At 45.8% G+C, this 24,624-nt stretch overlaps 7 protein-coding genes across 7 annotated transcripts; 5 read left to right on the forward strand and 2 right to left on the reverse strand.

Annotated features, from left to right (window-relative positions):
* Nucleotides 1-224: 224 nt before the first annotated feature.
* F5Y00DRAFT_268245 (FAD-binding domain-containing protein) lies at nt 225-2,142 on the reverse strand (the record flags this gene model as incomplete). The annotated part of the gene is made up of 5 exons (XM_048012221.1): nt 225-502; nt 700-893; nt 992-1,568; nt 1,622-1,884; nt 1,937-2,142. 5 exons carry the CDS (start codon nt 2,140-2,142, stop codon nt 225-227), a joined length of 1,518 nt encoding a protein of 505 aa, XP_047866396.1.
* Nucleotides 2,143-4,428: 2,286 nt separating this feature from the next.
* Nucleotides 4,429-6,021, reverse strand: F5Y00DRAFT_268246 (uncharacterized protein; the record flags this gene model as incomplete). Its single annotated transcript, XM_048012222.1, has 6 exons — nt 4,429-4,913; nt 4,986-5,062; nt 5,154-5,527; nt 5,588-5,658; nt 5,716-5,752; nt 5,830-6,021. The coding sequence occupies 6 exons, from the start codon at nt 6,019-6,021 to the stop codon at nt 4,543-4,545; spliced, it is 1,122 nt and encodes a 373-aa protein (XP_047866397.1). The 3' UTR covers nt 4,429-4,542.
* A 727-nt stretch (nt 6,022-6,748) lies between these two features.
* On the forward strand, nt 6,749-8,418 carry F5Y00DRAFT_260340 (cytochrome P450; the record flags this gene model as incomplete). Its single annotated transcript, XM_048011003.1, has 3 exons — nt 6,749-7,274; nt 7,347-7,937; nt 7,991-8,418. 3 exons carry the CDS (start codon nt 6,749-6,751, stop codon nt 8,416-8,418), a joined length of 1,545 nt encoding a protein of 514 aa, XP_047866398.1.
* Nucleotides 8,419-9,405: 987 nt separating this feature from the next.
* On the forward strand, nt 9,406-10,765 carry F5Y00DRAFT_232320 (putative oxidoreductase). Its single transcript, XM_048007152.1, has 4 exons — nt 9,406-9,780; nt 9,837-9,935; nt 9,995-10,170; nt 10,235-10,765. The coding sequence occupies exons 1-4, from the start codon at nt 9,463-9,465 to the stop codon at nt 10,605-10,607; spliced, it is 966 nt and encodes a 321-aa protein (XP_047866399.1). The 5' UTR covers nt 9,406-9,462; the 3' UTR covers nt 10,608-10,765.
* Nucleotides 10,766-11,053: 288 nt separating this feature from the next.
* On the forward strand, nt 11,054-12,137 carry F5Y00DRAFT_268248 (Alpha/Beta hydrolase protein; the record flags this gene model as incomplete). The annotated part of the gene is made up of 1 exon (XM_048012223.1): nt 11,054-12,137. The coding sequence occupies exon 1, from the start codon at nt 11,184-11,186 to the stop codon at nt 12,135-12,137; it is 954 nt and encodes a 317-aa protein (XP_047866400.1). The 5' UTR covers nt 11,054-11,183.
* A 3,396-nt stretch (nt 12,138-15,533) lies between these two features.
* Nucleotides 15,534-16,651, forward strand: F5Y00DRAFT_31065 (putative ubiquitin carboxyl-terminal hydrolase). Its single transcript, XM_048013461.1, has 2 exons — nt 15,534-15,771; nt 15,834-16,651. Exons 1-2 carry the CDS (start codon nt 15,744-15,746, stop codon nt 16,523-16,525), a joined length of 720 nt encoding a protein of 239 aa, XP_047866401.1. The 5' UTR covers nt 15,534-15,743; the 3' UTR covers nt 16,526-16,651.
* A 2,465-nt stretch (nt 16,652-19,116) lies between these two features.
* Nucleotides 19,117-22,675, forward strand: F5Y00DRAFT_31069 (uncharacterized protein). Its single transcript, XM_048013462.1, has 11 exons — nt 19,117-19,499; nt 19,550-19,618; nt 19,782-19,790; nt 19,840-19,874; nt 19,987-20,695; nt 20,834-20,979; nt 21,039-21,069; nt 21,119-21,174; nt 21,225-21,299; nt 21,355-21,551; nt 21,663-22,675. Exons 1-11 carry the CDS (start codon nt 19,407-19,409, stop codon nt 22,367-22,369), a joined length of 2,127 nt encoding a protein of 708 aa, XP_047866402.1. The 5' UTR covers nt 19,117-19,406; the 3' UTR covers nt 22,370-22,675.
* The last annotated feature ends 1,949 nt before the right edge of the window (nt 22,676-24,624 follow it).

The raw sequence follows: 24,624 nt of genomic DNA on the forward strand, positions 1-24,624 counted from the left end.
AGATATTCAAAATATTATAAGAATACTTGGTTAGGGCTTAGTTGATTCCGGGATATCGTGAATGTGTATGCTGGCTGTATTAGGGTGGGTGTTATTAGCTGAACCAAGGTCTCTTTTGGGGCATCAGGGAAATCTCAGGTACCGCCTCAAAAGGCAATACATCTTTCGATTGGCTACCTAGGTACCTAACTACCTTCCACTTATCGTAAAGACATGATACTTGATTATATCTCTTTACTCAATAACCATCCGCCATGCTGCAGACGCTGGAAGACTCTAGTAGGATCGTATATCTTACTAATATCCAATAATTTCTTAAAATTCTCTGCTCCATAGCTCGATAAAGCATTTTGACCATCATATGCATCGTTCATAAACCGGTAGTCAAGTTGGGAATTATGAACCGCCGAAACTTCAGCAAGACGCTGCCCTAGGTTGACAATGAGTTGCATCGCGACAGTATCGTCTTCCGGATTTTCCCATTGTAAAGTACAATGAATCCCTAAGAATAATTTTAGTTATTATGAATAAGTTAGGTAGGCAAGTTAGTACATGTAAAAAGGTATATCTTGTTCTGGTGGATTTCCCAATCGACGCGCCGTTGCATTAGTATGGTGGCTACTTTCAACCTACCAACTTAGGCGAAGTTTATAGGGTGCAAGTTGATGCATCTTGAATTATGAAAGGAGTAAGACTTACAGTCCTGATCCACCACTTCCAGCCCCAATGGCGTTTTGGACGAGGCTTTTACGGCGCTCACAGAAAAAAGTTGCGACCCATAGCTCATAGTCCATCCGGAGGCTATCGCTTGCTCGGCAAAAGAGGTGTAAGCAGCGTAGCCGTCACGGTACGTCGCGTTATCCCGTTTATGTGGTAACGTCACCACATAATGCCTATTTCACCGATAATGAATGTAAATTAGCCAATCAGGTGTTCTCTACTGTATATAATGGATTACCTAATTGTATTGAGGGCTTGAATCTACACGTACCTAAGCGGGACCGTTCCCGGGTCGGGGAACTGGGGACTTGGTAGAGCGAAGTCTGCCTGGGTTCCGACTGTTGAACTAATTCCTTCAGTTGCAGGCTCGATGTCGTAGAAAGGTCTAAAGACATCTGGAAACTCCGTAGTATCTGCATAAAAAAGCCATACGAATGAGCGCGGGGAGCTGGTATCTTGTGATAGTCCAAAAGCAAGGCTCGCCTTGTTATCATGTGAAGCTAAATGTCCGTACTCTATAAGTGCATCCAAGAGCTTCTGGTTTTTATCAGATGAGAATGACCTGTACAAGGACCAAACTTTTTTAACTGGGAGTGTTTTGAACGTGAAGGACGTAACGATGCCATAATTTGGGCCTCCCCCTTTGAGAGCCCACAACAGGTCTGCTGCGTATTCCTCGGTAGCATGTATAATTGACGAATTCGCCAAAACAACTTCCGCTGCGATCACAGATGCGGCCGTGACACCCGCAATGCTACTGAACCATCCTTGGCCGCCAGCAAGCGTCTGTCCGCCTACTCCGGGGCTAGAGTCTCTGGCTCCATTAACGGAGACTCCAGTACCATTCACTGTCGAACGTCAATATATATGATATTATGGCAGATGGGCCTAAATGACTCACAAGCTTTGTATACTTCCCCCCAACGCCTGCCCACCCCTATAGTTACATTGGTACCGTCCGCGCTAAGTGAGATGCCATTGAGATTAACCAAGTCTATGATAACTCCCCCCTCAACGCTGCTATGATTTTTATTAAAGTCGTGTCCTCCGCTCCGGATGGAAAAAGACGCCCCAGTAGACGTGACGATGGATAATACCTCTGCTACGTCTTTGGGGCTGGCAGGAGATACAATGCATGATGCATTTTGCCAGCAATTAGAAGACCTAAGAAATGTTAGCACTAGTGAATGCTGATTAACACTGGGCTGAAAGATACCAGGAGACTATTGTGCGATTCAGGTAGGTACTTGAGTTAGGAGCAATATATTTTGGTATTTCTACTCCGCTCGATTCTTCGCTAAAACGTGCTTGTAATTCGTCACACGCTACTAGTGCTCCAGAAGCAGCTCGGAAAATAATAGATAGAAGGGTGAAAATATATGCACTTGGTAGCATTACCACTCCTAATCGAGTCTTCGACATGACCACCGTTATTGTCATTCTAATATAGCAAGTACTATACACAAAGCAGACCAGTGACTTGGGAAACTAATAAGCCATAGAATTGAAAATAGATTATGAGCTAGCAAAACTTCGTTATATAACGAAGCAAATGAGCTATGAATAGGAAACAGGAAAATAAATCTGACGAAATACGAGGAATCATGGTCCTATCCAAGACCGAGCTGCTGCTATAGTTAGAATCCCTTGGTCCTGGGTGTCTCAGTGCCTAGTAATACCATCATTGTTAACCGGAACTGGCGCGTCCCTACCATCATGGCCATGCAGGTATCCTAATCTCCGTGCATTTTTCACGGAGTAGCAGCCTTATTCAGCTAATAAGCGTGGTAAAGATCCTATTATTAGGCGTCGCGTATTGTGTTCACCCACACAGGCTAGCGGACTAGGCAGGATAGGATGAACTCAATGGCAACGATCCCAATCGTCCATGATTAATAGCATAGTAAGATCCGGCGCGAAAGGTCGAGACGTAATATTTGTCCGACTATCTTGATGCAATACACCCATATGTACGGCACAATGCTTGATATTAATGCCACAAAAAGGGATAGCTGAATGATAAAGGGGCCACGCATTTCAAAATCCTTTAAACTAGTGGCGTTGCCCGTCCGCGCAAGCGCGTACGGGAGAAAGGGGGAGAAAAGGGGGGGGGATCACGCGCAAAACTGACGCCGCAGCTAAAGTCTGGCCTCTAATTGGCTAGCCACACCTCAGCGCACGTCCGATGAATTTTTTGTAGAATCAATTGAATTATTTCAGTATTGTATAAAATTCTTAATAATTAATCTTGTTAGATAGAGCTTGTTTTGCGTGATCTTTTTATACTATTTGCATATGTTTTAGACGTTGTGCGATAAAATGGCAAAGGAAAATGTCGCCAATTGCGGGGCGATTCTAAGGATCTGATTGGTTAGAAAAATTGTGGCGGTACTAATAAAATATAGGAGAGTACCTAGATTCCGGAAAGTTTATTTTCCTTCGGTATTCTTTACCGTTATAATTATTTCAAGATGCACGCCCTCCTATTAGCTCAAATCCTATACCGCCCCTTGGCAGCCTGGCAGTATCCTTATCTTTCAACCTTATCTAACAGCCTCTTATTCAGATTAGCAGGTTGCAGTGCTATCATAAAAGGCACATGCGCGGCCAGGTGAATTGTATGGGGGATACAAGTAGTACTTGTGCGATACCTGCCAGCCCGCTATTCATGCAATTATACCGAATATACTGCCCCAATAGGTAGTCCGCCCCGTACTGCCCGACTACATACCTGTAAAGTAGCATCCACGGAAGTAAAGATTGTAACCATAAGTGGTTTTATCTACATTACTACTCTGTACTCCGCCTCGTAAATATTGGATGGGGCTGAAATGTCGTAAGAATCCTTCAGCAAATAAATGCACGCAGGTTTCGTTCTATTAATTGGCGAGTAAGCACTCAAAAGCCACCACCCAGTCGCAATCGAAAATTGATGGCCGAGTCTTGGCATTTTGAACCTCTTTGAAAATGCCTAGACCCGTTCGATTGCGACTACCACCATAACATAGCATATACCCACGTTCCACAACATAAATATCAGGCGTTCTCTTTCGCTACCTCCCTCTGCCCATAACTAGGTATGTAGGATTCAAAAGAAACCGCGAAGACGCATACGTTCGTCAGCTTACAACGAAAGCCGGGCGGCCGATACGTGGATCACTATTAACTGGTGCATCTTGACACTATTAGAAGATCGCTCCGGGTATGGTGACAGATAACCCCCGAGAATTGAGACACATATTATCAAGGAACTCTAATTGGTCTATTAAAGCCTCAATCTCATCTTACTCGGTGTGTATGTACTCGGATAGCGGCGTACTTTTGGGGGCTGTCACGAGGTGGAACCAAACAGCATGGAAACAACTTCGTTGTTCCGCGAGGAACTCTAACCTATCTGGCGAGCCCATGGCTCGTATATGCATACATGTTCTTTGTCCTAGATGTCTCATCTAGAATCCTGACAGGGGCTCACTAGTTGCTGAGCGCTGTACGTAAAACCAGCGAGTAATCGTTCCTACTTTAATATCAAGAACATTAGGTAGTTGATTACAGGTAATAGACCGTTCTTTCATAGTCGATTTTGGGTTTTTACTATGGATACTAGGAGGAAACTAGATACTCCTGTATGCAACAGGTAGAATTTGTAAGTAGAGGAGAGCGTGTAGGACTGGGTACCTACGGTTCATTCTGGCTAAAAGTTTTTGCATCGGGTTTGGATAATTCTATCTCATAGATTTTCTGTCTATACGAACATAAATCCTAGGTTTCAAATACTATAAAGGACAATCTACCTATACACTACAGACGAGCTCCCAGATAAGTTCATACTTGGTAACCTCGTGGAGTATGAGCCTCCCATGGGTGGGTTTGCACCCTATAATTGCTTTCACGAGCATCTAGATCGAATATCTCAGTGCTTTCAAATTCACCTGTGTTTGTCTTATTCCAGGCGTCTCGGCTGCCTGGCGGCTGCTGGTCGTGTGATCCGGTCCTGTTCGGACCTTCATCCCCATCGCGAGATGTTTTCCAGCGAAGATAGCCCTGGCTAGAGGTTTTCAAATAAACAAGCTTGTTGGACTTGAGCACTGGAAACTTCATGAATTTGAATAGACCGGGTACCATAGGTAGTGATCCGCATAGCACCAGAAAAGCCGGCTCGAGAACGGTGAAAATAATAGTGACGGTTGTATTGTCTGGGATAATAGAGAGAATTAGCTAGGCTTTGCTTTTCGGTGGATTGGGATATGGCAGGAAAGACAACCTACATGTGGAGTCATAAGGCGAATTGTGATTCGGGGAGTGGCCAAGGAGTACCGTACGTGCGAAGGTGATAGCTGTGGCACTTTAGAACATGTTAGTAATTGAGTGTCTCTCACCATTTCCCCCTTTCCCCGAAGATATCCTGAAGTAAACTACCACAAAAGGGGACGTACATAAGACCGAGGAGAAATATAATGCTAATATTGAGCTTTGATACGGATGAAAGTTGCAGGCTCCAAATGGCAGGTTGTGGGAGGATAAGGACGATGATGTCTGTAGAGAGGTTCACGGCGGCAAAAGTGAGACTTATTGAATCTGGCGGGAGGCACTGGGTCGGCACACCCCAAATGCTGCTAAGGGGTTTGCAAGGGAGGAAGACGCTAAGCGTAACGCTTATAAACCACAGGATCGTTATAGTGCCGACGAAATAGATCCCCCATCTCATATATCGTTTACTGAGTGTGAAAACACGGGCATATAGCGCTAGTACAGATAATTTGGCAAAAACCATTGTGAAGATGTAACCGACTGAGATACCAAGTTCAACCTTCGGTTTGAGTCAGTTTGGTAAGGGAACTCGTAGGCGTACTGAATTGTGCTTTCGTACCTTTCCAAGTTTCACGAGGTCGCCATATTTCAGGACCCATACTTGATGTCTTCCGGTACCGAAAGCGGCCGCTGGCTTCTATCAGTATTAATCCAAAACCATTAACTAATAACGACCATTATACGCACAAAGGCATGTAGAGATATTCAACTCAATCAACGGCAACTGGGTTATTGTTAGTACAGTAGGTAGAGAGATAATGCTAGTATGCATTGTATAAGAAACATAAAAATAGAACATACTATTGAGGCAATTGCGAGATAGTCATCCCAACCAAGGGGAGTGCCATTGATTTTTCGAGCCAGTAAGCGGGTAGAAAACACTACTATAGCTAAACCGACGAAGGCGCTGCAGACACCAATGATTACAACACTTTGGTTATCATTGATATGCGCCAATTGATAGTCGATCTCCTCTTGCGGGAGGCTATCCATACTGACTACCGCACGATACGATCCAATCAAACAAAGTTTTCTCAAAGTGTAAGAAGAGAAGATGATGAATATTTGACGATGGTATCCAAACGGCAGACATAGTCCGACAGGCTGGGTGAATCTCTGCTTCATGTATCTAGGTTGGCTACCAAAAAAAAACCCCCAATACTTAGAAGTACGGTTGATCAGCTCCAAGCTCGAAGGCTAGCTATAGTTGTGCTACCACCCCCGTACGCCCCCAAGTTTAGAGGATCTCCGGAGCTCTTCTCCGAAGGATCCTAAATATCGTAGATCGGCAAGCAATCGAAAAAAACAAGAATATTTGTCTCAAACAACCAAGTCGGCGGCGGCTCAGCTACAGCCTGCTGCACCTACAACATATATGCACGTACATAAACACTTGTAATGCACTTTCGCTTTGCCTCGGTGATACAGTTGCGTGCATAACATACCACCTCGACAACTGAGAGGCGTAATGGGTCTTGAAATAGGCTAATGAACACACCATCACATAGGTATCTCCAAAACTCGGACGCATTTCAAGCCTCCATGGGTTACATCTTACCTCGTACTAAGGTATGCGTCTAAAGAATTATCACAGTAGGGCCTGATATTGAATTACTAAATTTAACTGAAAAACAGATGTTTCAATTCAATATTCTTGGTACGGCCCCGAGTTCCTAAGCAAAATACTATGAATAGCAATATTAATTTGGTGTCGATAAACATGTTATTGATACGGATAGAAAATATCCTGAACAGTTCTGATTTACTTTTCGTATTGGAGACCATAATTGTTGTCTGGTTTGCTGCCAGCATCACCGTCGTTTTCTATCATGAATGGGCCAAAGTCAGTATACCAAGGATTGGGAAGAATCCATGGGTCTCGGGTCTTTGGCGGGCTCGTGCCGAATTCTCGAAACATGGAAAGGAATTAACCAAAGATGGCTACGCCCGATACAAGAACTCTATGTACCGGGTGCAAACCGGGGATATGGAACGACTGGTCCTGTCTGTTCGATTCCTGGACGAACTACGAAGATTTCCTAACTCGATACTCGATAGCCGAACAGCTGTTGTCGAGAGGAATCTAGGCTGGTACAATCGCGTCGATATTATATTGAAGAGTACAACCCACGTCGATGTCTGCCGCACTCAACTGATCCAAAATCTTCCTCAAGTGATCAATGATCAAGCAAAGGACCTTGAAAGAGTTTTTCAGCTTGAACTCGGCGCCTGTTTTAAAAGTAGAGGTTTGTCATGTACCTAACCATATCCAATGAAAATAATCCAGAGCAGGCAAACTTATAGACCTAATTACTTAGAATTTCATTTCTTCAATGCCGCTGAGACATTTTTGAATATCGTTAATCGAAGTATGGCTAAACTTCTGGTTGGCGAAAGAATTCATCGTGACGAGCAGTGGCTACAAGCAAGTCTAGATACAACAACAAATACTGGGAGGCTATGTAAGGACCTCCGGGGATATCCGGAAGTACTTCGACCACTGATATATCCCTTCTTGGAAGCACGAAAGGTTTTGGATCACAACTTCAATATCGCACAGATACTACTTGCTAAGGTTGTCAGCGAACGGCGACGTGGTGACCAAAATACGGATATCTTACAGTGGCTAATCGATAGCTACAAAGCAGCCGACAGCGAAGAACTGGACATCCCTTTCCTAACTAACCAAATTCTGTTTGTGGCCATTGCGGCAACGCGATCTACTGCGAGTTCAATAGTGAACACTATTTTTGACGCCATATCACACGTAGAATACCAGGCCGATCTTCGCCAGGAAATCAGAATGGCACTGGCCACACACGGTGGCTGGTGCCTTGGTGCTCTCGAAGAAATGAAAAAGCTGGATAGTTTTATGAAAGAATCCCAGAGGCTTAACCAGCATATCCTCCGTAAGCTCCCCTAAAATAGCCCTAGATTCATTTCTCATAGAAGTCGATTATAGTCTCGTTTAATCGCAAAGTGCGTCGTCAAATTACCCTTTCGAACGGTGTCACGATCCCGCCCGGGACTTTTATTTCAACTCCGTCTTATTGGGCGGCTAGGGATCTTGACGGCATAGCTACGGATGGAGAGTCTTTTGAACCATGGCGATGGCTGAATTTAAGGGAAGAAGCGGAACGGCAAGGCAAGAGCTCCGTTCCGTATCTATCCAGTACCCCAAGCTCTCATGATTTGCATTGGGGGTATGGGAGAAACGCTTGCCCTGGGCGTTTTATGGCCTCCGCAGAAGTCAAGCTTATACTGGCGTGGACACTTTGGCATTTTGATACCTCGTTTCCCAAGGGCCAGAATACAAGACCTGAAAGTCATTTCATAGACGAGAGGATTATTCCTGACCCGAAGCAGAAGATTGGCTTCCGGTTACGATAATGTTAAGATTGTGCTTTAGGGGAAGGCTTGGACCATGCTACAACAGATCTAGAGGCCTCTATACTGTATATCTTTATATTCCCCTTACTAAGGATTTCTCCCACAGAGCAATCAAAACTAAGTTTGAGTACCTGCTTACACAGGGCTCGCTGGATTTCAAACTGATTCTGCTCCATATCAAGAAGTACCTCCACCCTCTCCTCATTCCTCTTTGGAAGTAGCGCACACATGCCCGGTCGATGACCTGCGGGGAATCGCACGAAGTCTGGCCTACCCGTAGCACTAAACAGTAAGCCCCAATCAGTTTGGTAGAGCCGTCCACCTTTAATATCTAATGTTCCTCCTAGGAGGTGCGGCTTCTGCTCAATCGTCTTTGCAAGACCTGTCCTAAGTACATGAAACATACTCTTCTTATTTGCCTGATCACATGGGAAGCATATTATCCAAGTCTGGATTATTGGAGGCCAAATACTGTCCAAGGGGCTGGCGCTGTGTCTGCAGTTGTCCATGTCCTTGTACCCCAATGCTGTCCGATGTGTCGAAATGTAACACGATGTAGATTCTGGGGGTCATAAAGGTGGAAGAAGTGATTTGTGCTTTAAAGTTAGGTACCTAACATTTACTAACATGCATTTCATACCTATCACCTGGGTTATCGAATACCTGACTTGATCCGACCATTTGTAAAGGATCATCCTGGGCGCTTCTATCCCTTTCCCTGTGATTGGAGCTGCATACAAGGACAACTACGTACCTAATATCTCCATCCCATTATATTACACGACATATCTTATTAATTGCATTATGGGCGGGTGGGGTGCTTCAAATGGTAGGCACTTACATATAGTGAAGTACCATGTATTAAGCCGCTTTCTGTGTACTTGAATACATTGGGTACCTGGGTAGATCTATTTTTTTATATAATTATAAAACCCGCCCTCCTAAGTGCCAAAAACACACTACCTACCCGTCACTACATTCACGCTATTACCAATTGGCCTCTAAGCTAGACTCATTCTTAAATTAACATTAAACACTATCATCATGGGGCCACAGCTTATATTTGGCACGGCATCGTTCGGGATGCCTATGACGGAATTCCAAGATTCAGAAACAGTCAAGGGATTGCTCCGAACACTCGGGGAACTTGGCATTACCCGGCTAGATTCGGGGGCCCGGTATCCTCCGTTGAACCCAGGCCGGTCGGAAGAGTTGATAGGCGAAGCAAAAGAACTCAGCAGGGAATTCCTTGTTGATACTAAGATTTACACCGACACTGCAACAGATGGGAGCGGAGACCTAACTGTCGGCGCTATGGCGAAGTCCGTTGACGGGAGCCTGAAGCGTCTACAAGCTGATAGTGTATATTCCCAGCGAAGGTGACATGAAGCTAAGCAGATATTCTGACCCCTTTACAGGTGAATGTGCTTCACATCCATAGGGCTGACCCCGCCACTCCGCTTGAAGAGCAAGTTCACAATTTCAATGATCAGATTACCCAGGGACATTGCAAAAAGGTAAGCTCCTGGTCAGGGTATTCGAGTCAGTAACTAACTGTGGGGTCCCTCCAACGCAGTGGGGCGTGTCTAACGTGTCGCCGCAAGACTTGGAAAGGATGATACAGATTTGCGAGGAGAATGGTTTGCAGAAGCCTAGCTGTTATCAGGGAGTTTACAACCTGGTAACGCGTGGTATGGAAACGAAGTTACTGCCGCTCTTACGTGCTCATGGCATCGTATTCAATGGTTTCCAGTATGGATGTCTTATTCTGATCTCATTCTGATATCTCTATTTCGAATGACTAATAGAATGATAGGCCTTTAGCCGCTGGCTTCTTAACGGGGAAGGTGGTGAATAACGAGCAATCTGGGACTCGATTTGGGGAAGAACACCCTCTCGGGGCCATTTCGCGTCGGATGTTTGGGGGCGAGGATCTCCTGAACGCAATGAAAAAGTTCGATACCGAGGTCAAGGCGCAGGGTTTCACGCCGGCAGAGATAGCAGTCCGCTGGCTCATGTATCACTCCGACTTGGGAGATGACGATGGGATCGTCCTGGGCGCCAGCAAGGTCACACAAATCATCGAAACCGTCAATCTTATTCGTAGGGGGCCATTGCCAGAGACAATACTCTTATCAGTAGATGAGCTCTGGGGTAGTGTGAAAGGCACTCGCGGCGAAATCATCTAATTTGGAGAAGTGCCTCTTACAGTGGCTACCTTGATGGGGGCGGGAGGGGGTAAAATGTTTATTTGTGTCTTGCCTGCATGTAGGTTACCTTCAATATGAAGTACCTTAGGTACCTAAGGTAGGTACCTACTAAGGAGGTAGACATTATGAATTCCGTTAGTACTATAACTTCGAGTTATACATAAATATTGCGTTCTGATTAATAGTATTTTTGGATGTCTTCAACATCAAATTACCGCGGATAGCGGATTCAAAGGCACGGTGTTGTGTGGGTGTAGGTGTGGTTACACGAGCTCAATATAATGAGTAGCTCAATATAATTCGTAAGCAGTAGAAGCAGGCTGTTGGTAGCACCAATCCTTTCGTATTACTCCATGAATACCTCCATGCGGGTGATACGTCGACTCAACTTGTGCACATATCAAAAAGACCTGACAGTTTCAAGCCCTAGTTTGCATTTACAGGGAATATGTCTGATCGTAGTCCTTCTTGAGGCATGGCTTGGTATGAGAAGTTATTCAGTAGCGTCCTATTCAGCTAAACAACACAGAACGCATTCGTCATTCCAATTGAAGTATGGCCCAACGTTACGGTTTCTTTCAGTACCTTCGCCTCAAATTCATCGTCACACTTCTACGGGCATGGGTCGCATTCGGTTCAAAGGAAAAGCAGCAGCGCGATAGAGACATAGTTCCACCAGAGGTCCCTAAGGAAAATATTAGGATTCCGTCTCGCGAGCGTGGGCGATACATCGCTGCACACCTCTATCTTCCTGTGGGATATTCTGACTCTTTGCCGCCGTCAAAACCTTTACCGGTCCTCGTCAATTGGCATGGCAGCGGCTTCATCTTCCCCTTGCTTGGAACCGACGCGCTGTTTTGCGCTCGTATAGCCCGCGATACAGGTGTTGCTGTTCTCGACACAGACTACCGTAAAGGTCCGGAAAACACCTTCCCCTACGCCTTACACGATGCCGAAGACGTTCTTCAGTGGGTCTCGACGCAAGGCCATCGCTTCGACCGGACGCGTGTCGCCGTGTCAGGCTTTAGTTCAGGTGGCAACATCGCTGTCGTCGCCGCAACCGCTTTAAGGAAACAACTGGAAGACATGAACATCCAGATCATTTTATCTTTCTACCCTCCAGTCGATATAGCCAAACCCCCGGAAGAGAAGAAGGTTCCTCACGCTATCAACCGGCACCCGGTCTGGATGTTGCACCTATTTAACGACAGCTATGCGCCAGACGTGAGCTCGAGGTCTGACCCTACCATTTCTCCCGCCTTAGCTAACCTGGAAGATTTCCCACCTACTGTTGCTCTCATCACTGCTGAAGGGGACACTTTGAGGCCTGAAGTGAACGATCTTGCAGAGCGACTAATAACTGGTACCAAGAAGAAGGTCATCAATGTGATCCTTGACGGCGTGCCTCATGCTCTCGACAAAGGCTGTGAGGGAGGGACGATAGAATGGACCCAACGTGAGCGGTCTTATGCGCTGGCTACAAACCTTCTGAAGGAGTCGCTCAAATAAGCAGTGTGATTCTGGTTTTAAGTAATAAAGATCGGCAATTGTAAAGCTCAGTGGGTAGAGGAGATTATCTATTTGATTTACGCTACCTGCCAGGGTATAAGTGAAGTGGGTTAGGGGTAGTTATAGGGATATATCTACTATGTAAGTGTCACGCAGCAGCCTCGTAAGAAGGTAGAAAGGCAGGCGTTACTGGTTCAATACTATCTATCTTTACATTTACTCTATGTGTGATATCCATCATGGGTATCAACTCTGACATCGGGACTTACTAGCATAAAGTTAAACTTGATACCGGCCAAGATGCTTCGGTTATACAGGTACCTATGGCTCATTCCTAGCGGCGTCATGTAGGTACTTCGCTTTAAGAGAAACTTTGTACTAGAAGCTAAAGTTATTTGTGCGAATCCATATAGGATTTCATTGATGTAAATCATAAAATTTCATTCATTTCGCCCACCTTTCTTTTATGAAGAGGAATACGTAGATTTTGACAGTTAGCTCTACCGATTCCATAACCGCTAAGTCATAATCAAGCAAGTATACACCATCTCGATCAGGAAAGTCGTTTTAAAAGGAAAGGCTAGAAGATTGTCAGATCCTAGGGAAGCTCTAGATATCCTCGCGGTCACGGCAGACAACGCTCCCCTCTGTGATAGCTACGGCTCAATATGGCCAGATCTTATTGCTCCAAGGCCCAAAGAATAGAGTACGGAAGCAACTTCAAATTTTATTTTGCTGCTCAGAGTCCTTTGCAGCTGATGGCCTTTGTGTTGCTGTCAGGTGACAAGGATTACGATAGGTATATGACGTGATAAGGGGTCTAAGATCTAGCTTGAAGCTATCTACCAGCTAGTCATTCACTATGTTGTATATAAGGGGACCTTGGTTCCCTCTTAGATTTAGGAAAGGGCAGTCGTTGGTAGCATTCCGAAATATATACCATATGAGCTATTCACCAGCTAGTCACCTGTCACTCCGTAGTGGTGATATACCAAGGGCAGCCTCTGACAGTTGCATCGTTTTCGTATGTTTGGATGGGGCCAACCTCCGTTGCGCCGATTTTGAGGACCTGGTTATTTTTCTTTACATCGTTAAACCTGTTTAGGATGCAGTGGAAGATATTTGGTCGCCACCTTCGGGAGACTCAATAAGTACGGAGTCCCTAAGTACTTGGAGGATTCAACAAGTCCAGTGATGTGTTCGGCCACTGGTATTTCGGATACGGACCTGCTCGTTAGACATTTGAATCCTGTCAAAATTGACATAAATTACGCTCAAATATGGGTTTATCGCTGTACGAAGTATTAGGCCGGGTCTCGCTTACTTACCTGGTATGAAGAGTAGAGTCAAAATGTGGCTGCCTAATGTTCCTACTCATAAGATCGTTCGATACCTATAGATGAAATAGTGGCGTACGTCGTCCCAAGCCACGCACGGGGACCGACCGAGTAGAGGCGGTATACTATCGAATCTCTAGTTTCAAATCCATCCAAGACTATAGAAGACACTATACGTATCACCAAGGACCCCGCGATATAATCTTTGGGGTCGACTCCATTTCTATCGATCAATCCAGGAAGATTCGCATAGAACAGCAGATACAGCTTATGAATTTATTTATCAAGGCGTATCGGTGATACTGGTTGCCCTCACGGGTAATAATGCCGATTCCGGCTCTCTATGAGCGAGGCCAACCGATCTACCTACCTAAGGTAGGTACTTATTATAGAAGCGAATAGTGGCCACGTTCAATTAGAAGTAACATTACCCGCCTGCAACGCTCATAAGGAGTGTTGCCGAGCAAGATTTCGGATTAATATCGTGGTCGGACATTGCAAGAGGCCTCGTTCTCCCCTCGGCGTCTATACTTTGTAGACGATCAAGTTTACCTCAAACGAAATGTTTCCTAGGCTCGTGAATTATTTTTAACCTTGCCCTCGCCTCAGCACACCCACACGAGCGGTGGAGTGTTAAAACTCCGCTCGAAATCGGATTAGGCTATTCGCCGGTAGACACTCTCGAGTTAACATAATTCATGAACCCTTTTGTACTCACATCGGAACAATAGGATGTCATAGCAAAATTGGACGTCGAGTTCGGTCTCAATGTATGGGCCAGATGTATCGGGACGTGCTCGTCGAGGCTAATCAAAGAAGGCTCCGACGCGATTAATGCTAGGTATATTGGCGGTATTAAATAGATTCAATGCATCATAGCTAGTCTCCAGATACTTTAGGGGTACGTTGAGGTAGAGGGTTATTAAATTTATGGCATGAGGACGGCGTACTAGCCGCCCCGAGCCAGCTATACGGTTGTGGACAATCCGGAAAGGACTATTAATTCCGTTTTCTCCGAGTTCCGTCAGATTAACTGTTATATCGACCTAGGTACGGTGTCAGGATTTATACCCGTTGATGGTTGTCATGCACAAAGTGAGTGTTCGGGTAGGTAGACCAGGTAATAGATAGTATCGAACTAGTAACGCCTGGCCTTCTATCCTCTTACGAGGGTGCTGCACGCCTCTTACAGAGTAGATAGACTCCTGCACCTGCCCCTAACCCACTAAACAAGTCAACGGAGGAAGCCAAGCCTTTCTTCTAGCTCAACAGAGAGAATTTTCCCGAAGCAGAGGGAGTTACAAGCCCTAAAGTTGATGTATCTAAAGCTAGGTATAAATACACTAAGGAAGATGATTCCGACGAGCCAGACGAGTCCGACTCCGGTGAGTAGCAGGATACGAATGGAAAGCGCGACAAGGATTTAGATTGTTTACTAATAGGAAACATAGATGTCTGCTATCCTGACCAATTATACTTCGTACCTAGTTCTCGATTTAGCTGAGAGCGTTTATAAGAAGGGAATTTCTAGAAAAGTAACGTATTACCTAAGGTTTAGAACTTCCTCCTTGATAAACTATATAAAGACTTGATTATCCCTCGTTTGAAAATACTATTCCAGCCATACTGCACTTTTAAAGGCTTCAAAATTTTTTTTCTTTTTTAAAAGATTAAGTATCTTATATTTGACCTTTTGATCTTAAGTTTCCTAGTGAAGATAGTTACCGGGTGCGTTATACGTAGATAACACGAAAATATAGTAATTAATATATTTGAAACTCTGTGATAGCTACAGAGTGCTTATGTATCTTGTTATTGATAGTGATTTGTACAACTGATCTGCTTGAAACTTATATTGCGACTCTTGGTTGTTGAAACGGAAAATGCATGTGTGAAAATTGATAGAAATTAAGTGTAAGGTACCTAGGTACATGTAGTAATCACACCCTCACGTGCCTAGGTACCTAGGTAGGTTGAGTCTACCTATAGGAGGTACCCGTATCCAACTGTGGGGTAAGCAACCTAATAGGCATTGTAGGCAGGTACATACGACGCAAGTCCTTATAGGCAGAGTTCCGTGACGTAGTCCTTGTTGCTTAGCATGTATAGAACACACTAAAACACAACCTTTTCCACATTTCGCAAACACGAATTCCTCAGATATCTTCCATAAACCAACTCCCAACAGCGCAAGTGTCCGGATATTGAATACCAGGCTTCTAAATAGGGGCTTTTATATCACTATATCAACTATAACCGGCTTGCAATTATGGAGAGAAAGAGTTGGGTTGTTTTGGGTACTTGGCGCTTCGTCGCATTTGCTGCTTAGAAAAGATAATGCCACTAACGTTTCATGCAGAGAATAATCCCGAGGTAATGAATCAATTGGCCGCAAATCTAGGTTTGTCCCAGGAGTTATCATTCTACGATGTCTGGTCGCTCGACGAACCTGAACTCCTAGCCCATATCCCTCGGCCGGCCCTGGCTTTACTAGTCATCTTGCCCCTTACCCCTGCCTGGAAGGCAGAGCGTGAGGCTGAAGATTCTGGGAAAGAAGACTATCAAGGACGCGGGCCTGAGGAGCCTGTGATATGGTTCAAACAGACTATCGGTAATGCTTGCGGGTCCATCGGGTTCCTGCACTGCGCTATCAACGGCCCGGCTGCGGAGTACATCCAACCGGGCTCCGATCTAGACGAGATCCGTCGCCAGGCCATCCCTTTAGGAATGAAGGAACGGGCCGACTTGCTTTATAACAGTGTGCCTCTCGAAAAAGCTCACGAATCGTGCGTCCAGCTGGGAGATACGGCCGCCCAGAACGAAGAGCATCTGGGACAGCACTTCGTGGCGTTTGTTAAAGCCGGTGGTAGACTCTGGGAGCTGGAAGGATCAAGAAAGGGTCCGATAGATAGGGGCGCACTTGCGGACGACGAGGATGTTCTTAGTCCGAAGGCGCTTGATCTAGGGCTTAAAAAAGCTATACGCCTTGACCAGCAGGCTGGAGGTACGGATTTACGATTTAGCTGTATTGCTCTATCTCGGAAAGCTTAAGTCTCCGAGGGTAGAGGTATATTGCAAAGTCTTCAAGGCCTGTATTTTATGCGCAGTTTTAAACCAGAACCCTTGAGGAGTACTAGAGTATTTGGTATGTCCTAAGTCCAGCTTGCTATTCGCCCCCCTCCCCCCCTATCGATATATATCGTATTCGGACTTGAGTGCCTAGAATAACGGAAATACTGAATTTTTCCCATTCTGTGTTAGCAAGTTTAGTTCCCGTGTGTCGGTCTAGCCAGGGCTGAATCAGCCTGAGTTATACTAGTCCTCTTTAGACTAGGTCCCTAAGGTAGTTAGATACTGAATTAACCCATTTACGCTAGTGATTATTCCGTGTCTAAGGGTGTAACTAAAGAGGAGTATATTGAAGCACCTTAAAACTGAGACTCGGTAGTCGCCACAAAGGGGCATGAGACTATAAGAAGAGTACTATAAATTCCAAACCATCAATCGTGAACTAAAAGCAAAGAGGGGCTACACCGCTCATCCAATTGATCACGTATAGGCTTCGAGTTGGGAAGTAGGACACGTGGGATAAGCGGTCTAACCCCTGAGTGGAATAGGCGTGTAGTCGGGATGTCGTCGCCGGGACTCGGCTGCGGCTCAAGCAAGAATTGCTGAAAAGGGGTAAGATCATCGATAGGTCATATGTTACTCGAGGTCCGCATTCTCCAATGCAGTCTCCAAGGGGTGCTTCAGCTAAGGGTTCGGTTACATAGGACATGGCCGGAAAAGCACATTTCGAATATAGTGATAGATAAATTCAGGGGGTCTAGGCTGATCTAGTGGTTTTCGTTAGGACTACGTAATTTCTATGTCATACATCGCTTCCGAGATCTCCCATGTTGCGCTCAGGTTACTCGCAGCGAAAGTTAAGATCAGTGAAAGTTTTATAATGGCTAACTACAAAAAAAAAAAACTCGGATATTTCAGGTGGGAGAGATCGGATGGATTACCGAACTCGCTTTCCATTTTCTCGGTGGAGTATTGCTTTACCCCGTCTTACCCCCACATATTCCGTTATTCCAGTAGGTAGGTAGTTCCAGGTACGCGTGCTCGGAATCGTTAGCGCAGAACGCCTACCCCAACATTTCAATCCCGCTAACTCCTACCCAGCTACCCGTTAGCTAGCCCGGTTCTAGGTACTTCAGGTACTATATTTTTGTTTCACTTAGCAAGCTTTTAATGTACGTCAGCATCTGATTTGTTGGTAAACTCTCTCAACATCAATTGGGGAACCACTGGAATTATGGGTAATCATCTCTTTCCCTTTTCTGTTTCGCCAGATAAGGTTTCTCTATTCCAATCCCATCGTGATCTCTTATTATTTTTTTTCCTCACTTCTTTTTTTTCCTTCATGTTAATCTATTTTTTTGATTAAATTTCCTCCTCATTTTGGTATCCACCCCACAGCTGCGCTGCGCACTGCACGCTGCGTGCCGCATCTTTATTTTCATTTGTGATCTCCTTACATACGCAGCCCCAATCAGACTTCCAGTCACAGATTCTACGCGGCCAGCCAGCTAAAGCTATCTGGGGCTGACCGTTCTTCAAGCGCAGGTTTGACAGGCATCAAGGGGGTATCCGTTTATGCCGTCTCCATCTGATATCTTATAAATCACCGGCAAGATGCGGCATGACGTCGAGCTTAGCTCCTTTTTTACGGGTAGCCAAGCCCTGGCATCTCCCGTCAACACTTAACCCTTTTTGACGTCCTTTCAAGATGGCCTCTGACTGGGGCGCCTATGAGCTTGAATATTAGCTGTTATAGCTGTCATATTTGAAGCAACCACAAGAGGCTTTATACCCAAAGCCGGGCTCATACGATGCCATGAACTTGATGGGAGCGGTGCTGAACCGCTACTGGCGATTCTAGCGAGTTGCGAGTTGCGAGCGCAAAGTGCGGTTCCTACGTTTATTCCCATATTAGAGTGCACACGTGGTAGGTTGACGAGTGAGGGAGGTAGGTTACATATTCACAATGGCTGGGCGGGTTGAAGCATTGATATCCATACCTGGCTTGTAGCCTTCTTCAGCCCCTAGAGTTTTGTCCACTTTACTTTGGGTATGTTCATGGGGTTCCCTTCGCGAGTCCAGCCACACTCAATTGTTTCCCTGTTTCCAGCTTGTATCGTGGCATCAACCACCATAAAAATCACCACACTACTCCAAAGACCCAAGCTATCTAGCATGTGGCGGTCTAGGAAGATAAACTTCACCAGGCTAACCATGCTATCAATTGGTACTATACCCGACAAGTGGAAGAGGGTATCCTTTCAATCACGAGCGCCCGTTTGAAAAGAAAAAAAAAAAAAAAAAAAACTAAGAGCCCTGTATTCCCCTTCTTTGGTGAGGCCGGCCAGCGGAGTCGGGCATTTCCTCCGTGAGAACTGCCCTCCACAGTCATTCAAAAATAATCTGTTTTTGCTTGCCTTAGCCCAAAAGTCTCCAAAAAATACAAACCTCAATTAGCTTTTGCTCTCGTGCCATCCTGAAGATCCTCTATTGCATAACATTCTTCGGTAGGGCAGGATTTATGACCTAGACCGGACTGTCGCCACATTCCTGGTCTATCTGGGGCTCCTAGATATCCGAGTGCATACTCCCGCCGAGTACGCGTTGCGGTCCGGCCCGGCGACCGCCCCTTCAATTCCCCCAGGCGGCAAGTATACCACACCTGATCTGCATCAAGTCATCCTTTCGGATTCGCGCTTCTTTCTAGGAATGGTCGTGTGTCTAGGCACAACCGTAGCACTGAAATCGTATTATCTGTCATGTGCTCGGTCGATAGGAAGCTTTCTCGATCAACCTCGAACCAGAGGCCATTCATCCGAATTTCACCTACCTACCCCCCCGGCTCGCTATTTGTTCGTAGAGGATGAATCCCGAGAGTACCTCGAATAACTCGAGCTCTGCCGGTCCAGCGACGCCCACCAACAGTCGAAAGGAGCGGGGTGCCATAGCTGCTCAGGTATCTATCTCTTCTTTCTCTTCTTAGTCAGTTATTGACAACCTACCTAGGCTTGCGAGTCTTGCAGACAGCGTAAACAAAGATGTAGTGAAGAGAGACCGAAATGCGCTACCTGTCAGGTTAGTAACCCGAGCCCTCCTTATCTATTTAGTCCTGTCCGGGGAGCTATCCTAGGAGAGCGACATCGAGGTCGCACAGTTTTTGTTTCTTTCTTGATTACACTTCTAGTGACTCCTTAAACCGCGACGTAGACTTACCAACTAACCCCGAAATGTGGAATAGCGAATGAATGTAAGGATGGTTCGTCTCGCTTGTGCCTGTCTCCTACTAACTTCACCAGCTGGAATGCAAATACCGAGAGCCTCAACCGACCAAGTACGTAATATCCGAGTGTAACTTATACCATCGTCGGACGGATTCGACGGAATCCTGAACCGCATTGCGTTGCGCGGTTGCGTGTCGGATATCACTAACTACCTAGCTATAGAAAAGACAAGACCCTCGTTGAGATATTAGAGCGACTAAAGAGCCTCGAGGGAGGGTTGAGGAATCTTGATGGGAAGGTCGATAGCCTCAATGCTCGAGGTACCCTCCCCCTATCTATTTATGGCCCAATACATTCCAATCCTCCCCCCGCGTCTCTAGATCCTGGTCATCCTAGCCAGTGGCCTCATACAAACGTTCACCTTCAGCCCTCAGCTATCCCCTCGACCTCGCTCCGAGATGTGCAATATGTTTCTGCCACTCACAGGATGTTATCCTGGCCTTTTGTACAGCAGTTCCTTGAGAATAAGGTTCCGAGCCTCGACTTAACGAGCTTAGAGAAGGACGGAGCTGCTATGTTGTTAGGTTTACAAGGCCGAATCGCGTCTCTGCCAACCAACATTTATGGATCACCCCATCTTGGTGCCGATGGAACATCTCTATCATTACAAGTACCTTCCCCCAGTCAGGTTGAAGGGCTACAGGCGGGTGGGCTAAGTATAAACTGGGAAACAATGCAAAGACTTACTAAATCGTATTTCGACACATTTAACTTGATATATCCGATCATGGACCGGCAAATCTTCATGTCCGAAGTCTTACCGGCTATGGCAAGCCAAGGTTTCGATGAGAGCAGCTCTTCGACGTTAACATGTCTAGTATTCGCGCTTGGTGAAGTAGCCATCAGCGCCGTGCAAGGTGCTCCGCTTGGGGTAAGTTCGGTTTTGGGAATTTTATCACCCCCACGTTTATTTACCTGCATTGCACGGGGGTGCCCTGTAATTTCTGATATATCCGAGAGCGAAACGCTTTCCGTATACGGGTCGACAAATTGCTAATTTGAGGACCAGACACATAAAGGCCGTCCTAGTGGTATTAGGGGGGGAACTGTGGAAAGGCCGCCGGGACTACTATTCTTCAACGAGGCTAGAAAGAGAATGGGTTTCAATCTGACCGAATGCAGTCTAGAAAATGTGCAGATATTTGCATTGGCAGCGTAAGTATACCCCTGGCTGGCATTTATACGACTGGGTACTTACAATTTTCAATGTCTAGCATATATTATGGGACATGTTGTCATCATCTGGTAACTAGAACCATACCAAGTAAATCCTTATTCCCACTAACTAGCCCAGGAGTTTTGGCGTATGACGACCTCGGCATCGCTAGCGTGCCAGGCGTTATTGACGAGGTATGTGTCGGAAAACGAGCACATTAGAGTTGTATTAACATGATCCTCAGTAATCCGGATGTACTAACTACTCACCGAGGGGATTTGGTCCGGAGAACGTTTTGGCATTGCTCCATAATGGAGACGTATGTTGTTGACCTACCTTGATTCACGTCGATGTTCTGGACTGAATGAGTATAGGTGTCTGAATATGGAGCTAAATATTCCTCGGACTGGGTTGGATAAGCTAGAGCCACTAGTAGGACTGCCTGACTTCAGTGGTTCATTCTCCGAAGAGGATTATATCGGGAACCAAGCTTCCCACTTTCAAGAACACTTCGCTTCGCAAATAGTACTTCGGCGGCTATCCGTGGAGTTTCATACTACGCTAAATAATGGTGGGTGCAGTTTCAATCCTTAAAATATATTGTTAGGGGATCTACGATAGATATCGGGACCTTTCGATGTTCGCTTCCCCTACCTTAGAGATAGGGGCTAACTTAGTAAAGCTTTCGGCCCTACGAATCTTCCTCCCGAAACGCCAATATCCCCAGCAGCCGTGATGATGAAGCAAATGGCTGAGCAGTTGGATCAATGGAGGGGCTTATTGCCAGTATATTTGCGTTGGGAGGAAGATAATCCAGGGGCATTCTCAAATCCGGCTGAAGAAATGTACGATGATCAATCGATGTACCCGCCCCCCGTCCCTGACCTTCATACGAATTTTATGTTTTCGGCGGACCTAGATAGCCCTCCTGTGACATATCCTTACGCGGTGGATATACAGGCCGCCAGCCTTAGGACACGATATTACTACGTTAAGTATCTGATCTACAGGCCATTCATCTTCAAAGCCCTACATCATCCTGAGCAGGTGACACGGGACGACGCAGAGGGTGTCGTGGAATGTCTTAAGGCGATGTTAAAGTGGCCTATTGCGATGTCGCCAACTTGTTTTCACAAGAGACTTGTCCCATGCCTCTTCTTCTGGTCACAAAATCTCCTCGGCATTCTCCTGATCCTACACCTGACACAGCACGTGCCCATCCTAATGCGAATACGGGCATCGCTGATGGGGACTAAATTCGACCAAGACGCTAACGAGACGGCCGTACTATGCATCGATTGGATACGGGACCTCAAAGATACGGACGCTACCGCTCTATGGTGCTGGGAGATTCTGAAAGGAATCTACTCTCTAGGGGACGACACGTGATGATGCGATTTCTTTTCCCGCCCCCGATACCCCCTCGTTGTTCTTTCTTTCCATCATAGGACCTGGGTTATATGGCGAAGCGCACGGTAGCAATTTGGAACGAAGCAAGAGAACCGAGTCTATGATTTGTTATCTTGGGAGGTATTATTTACGGTCATAAGGTATCATCGAGGGAATATCGGCGCTAGGAGCTTGCGGGATTCGTCAGAAGTTTCTAACAGAATATCGTGCGGGGTGGTTGTGATATCTCAGATGCATTGCCGGGCGAGGGATTAAAGGCTATCTGTTTTTTTTTTTTTTTTTTTTTGTCTAGGATAGGTACTCTTCGAAGCATTTACAATATTAGACTTGACATCCTTAGCACGCTGGCTTCGTCAATTGATTTTATCGATGCTGGGGTTATTTTTATTTCCTATTTTCCCGTGTCTGAAATAGACTACCACTGTGAAATAACCCCTCGTAAACTCGGCATTTAAAAGAGAGCTTTAGATTGGCGTATGCGTAAATACCCAACTATAGCATGGCATGATTTACTCTAGTTCTTCATAGTTGGACGCCGATTACGATAGACTTGCAGTATTCTTCTCTTGTCTATCATCGTATCCCTGGATTCGGGATGTTGGTATTTCTATGGTAGTCAAACTAGGTACTTTTTTTATATATTTGCTAAATTACTTACTAGACATAGCCGCTGTCTCTTGCAAGAAGCTCTAGTCACTAGGAACTAGTTACGCGTAACTGGTATCTATGATAACCGTTATACTAATCTAGGTACATAAGCACTCTTGCGAGGCTAAGGAAAATAGGGGTAAGATAGTCCGTAGGGATAAAGAGTATACCGAGACCACGAGGGAACGACGGGGCAGGCATAAATGCTCCTGAAGTTACTCCTCCTTTAGGTGGGGGTATGGGTTTCGTTTTGCAGGATCAAGACTCGATGCTAGGAAGTGTAGCATGTATGTATTAGAGCATAATGCAGCACATCAGCGCTGTCATTCAGAGCTTCGCCTCTTACTTACCGCAGGGTCTCCGGGCTCTGCCTCTACACTCACATATCGGCAATCAAAATTCCTTAAGGGTATTGGCGGATACCCTGAGTCCAGTACCCGGTTGGTGGTAAAGTGGGTTTAGCTGCCTGCGCCCCGGAGCTGCTTGCTCGTTCACGAGTGGTTCGGCCAGTTGCGAAGCCGCAGTGTCTGAAACAGCTTTGACGAGCAACATCCAACAGCAGTTACCGTAAGGTTGGTGTCAAGGGCGATCTTAACATTGATGCAGAAGTCCTTGGTGATATCGGGGGGTGGTTTAGCCCCATCGTGGGGAAGAGGTGGAGATATAAGTTGCGGTGAGCTGAAATAACGGTTCGGCCCTGCCAGGCTAATGTACGCGCATGAACGAGCTCAAGTATCATCCCTAGGTTTCGTGTGGCGTAGATGGCGGTCTGCTAGCCGTCCGCCGTTACATAGTATGTGTATAAAGAGTATGTAGTTCCTTATATGGGTCGGCAAGAGCCGAGAAGTACATTTAGCCCCATAAGGAGCAATTGTCACGGACGCGGTCGTGCTTCCATTGCTGCGCACTAGTGTAATAAGGATTAGTCGTTGACATGGTTCGATAAAGTGATCTGGGAGTGTTTGTTAGATCTCTAATGTTGCGCACATAGTGTATGCCACATGTAGATGAGGACAGAGCGTAATTTTCCCATCCGCAGCCAAGCCTTATGGCTCCCTAGGTTCACTCGAATCGACGGACTTTTCTTTATTTAGATAGGGATACACAGATATTCAGAGAATTGTAGATGAGTTGACTGGCGGTGTTGACGGAAACGCCAATCAGTATTAGTTCTCCGAACTCCGAACTAGCTGCGATCTTATTTAGAAAGATATATGCAGGCTACCTACATAGGTAGGTACTCAATGCCGCGGAGAAGCTCGAGCATGAAGGTTTACTGATCGGGAAGTGATGATATAAGTGATGATATAAGTGATATATGTAAGTGATGATATGATGCTCATCGGAACGGGTCTCGAAGAACTGCTGGCTTGGCTGTGCGACCTGTCAGAATTGCGTAAGCTACATAGGGGAATCGGAACCAGGCCGCAAGCGTTGCACTGCATTGAAGCATCCGTCGGACTTTTATTACATAGGCTCTTTTTATTGAAGGGCATCGCACACGCCCTCTTGTGTGCCCTGCGGAGCTAATGTGGATGCTGCTATATCATAGCCTAATAACGCTGACGTCGGGCATCGAGCAAAAA

This window comes from Daldinia vernicosa (genome assembly GCF_022497035.1).
Source record: "Daldinia vernicosa strain CBS 139.73 unplaced genomic scaffold F5Y00scaffold_14, whole genome shotgun sequence".
Lineage (NCBI taxonomy): Eukaryota > Fungi > Ascomycota > Sordariomycetes > Xylariales > Hypoxylaceae > Daldinia > Daldinia vernicosa.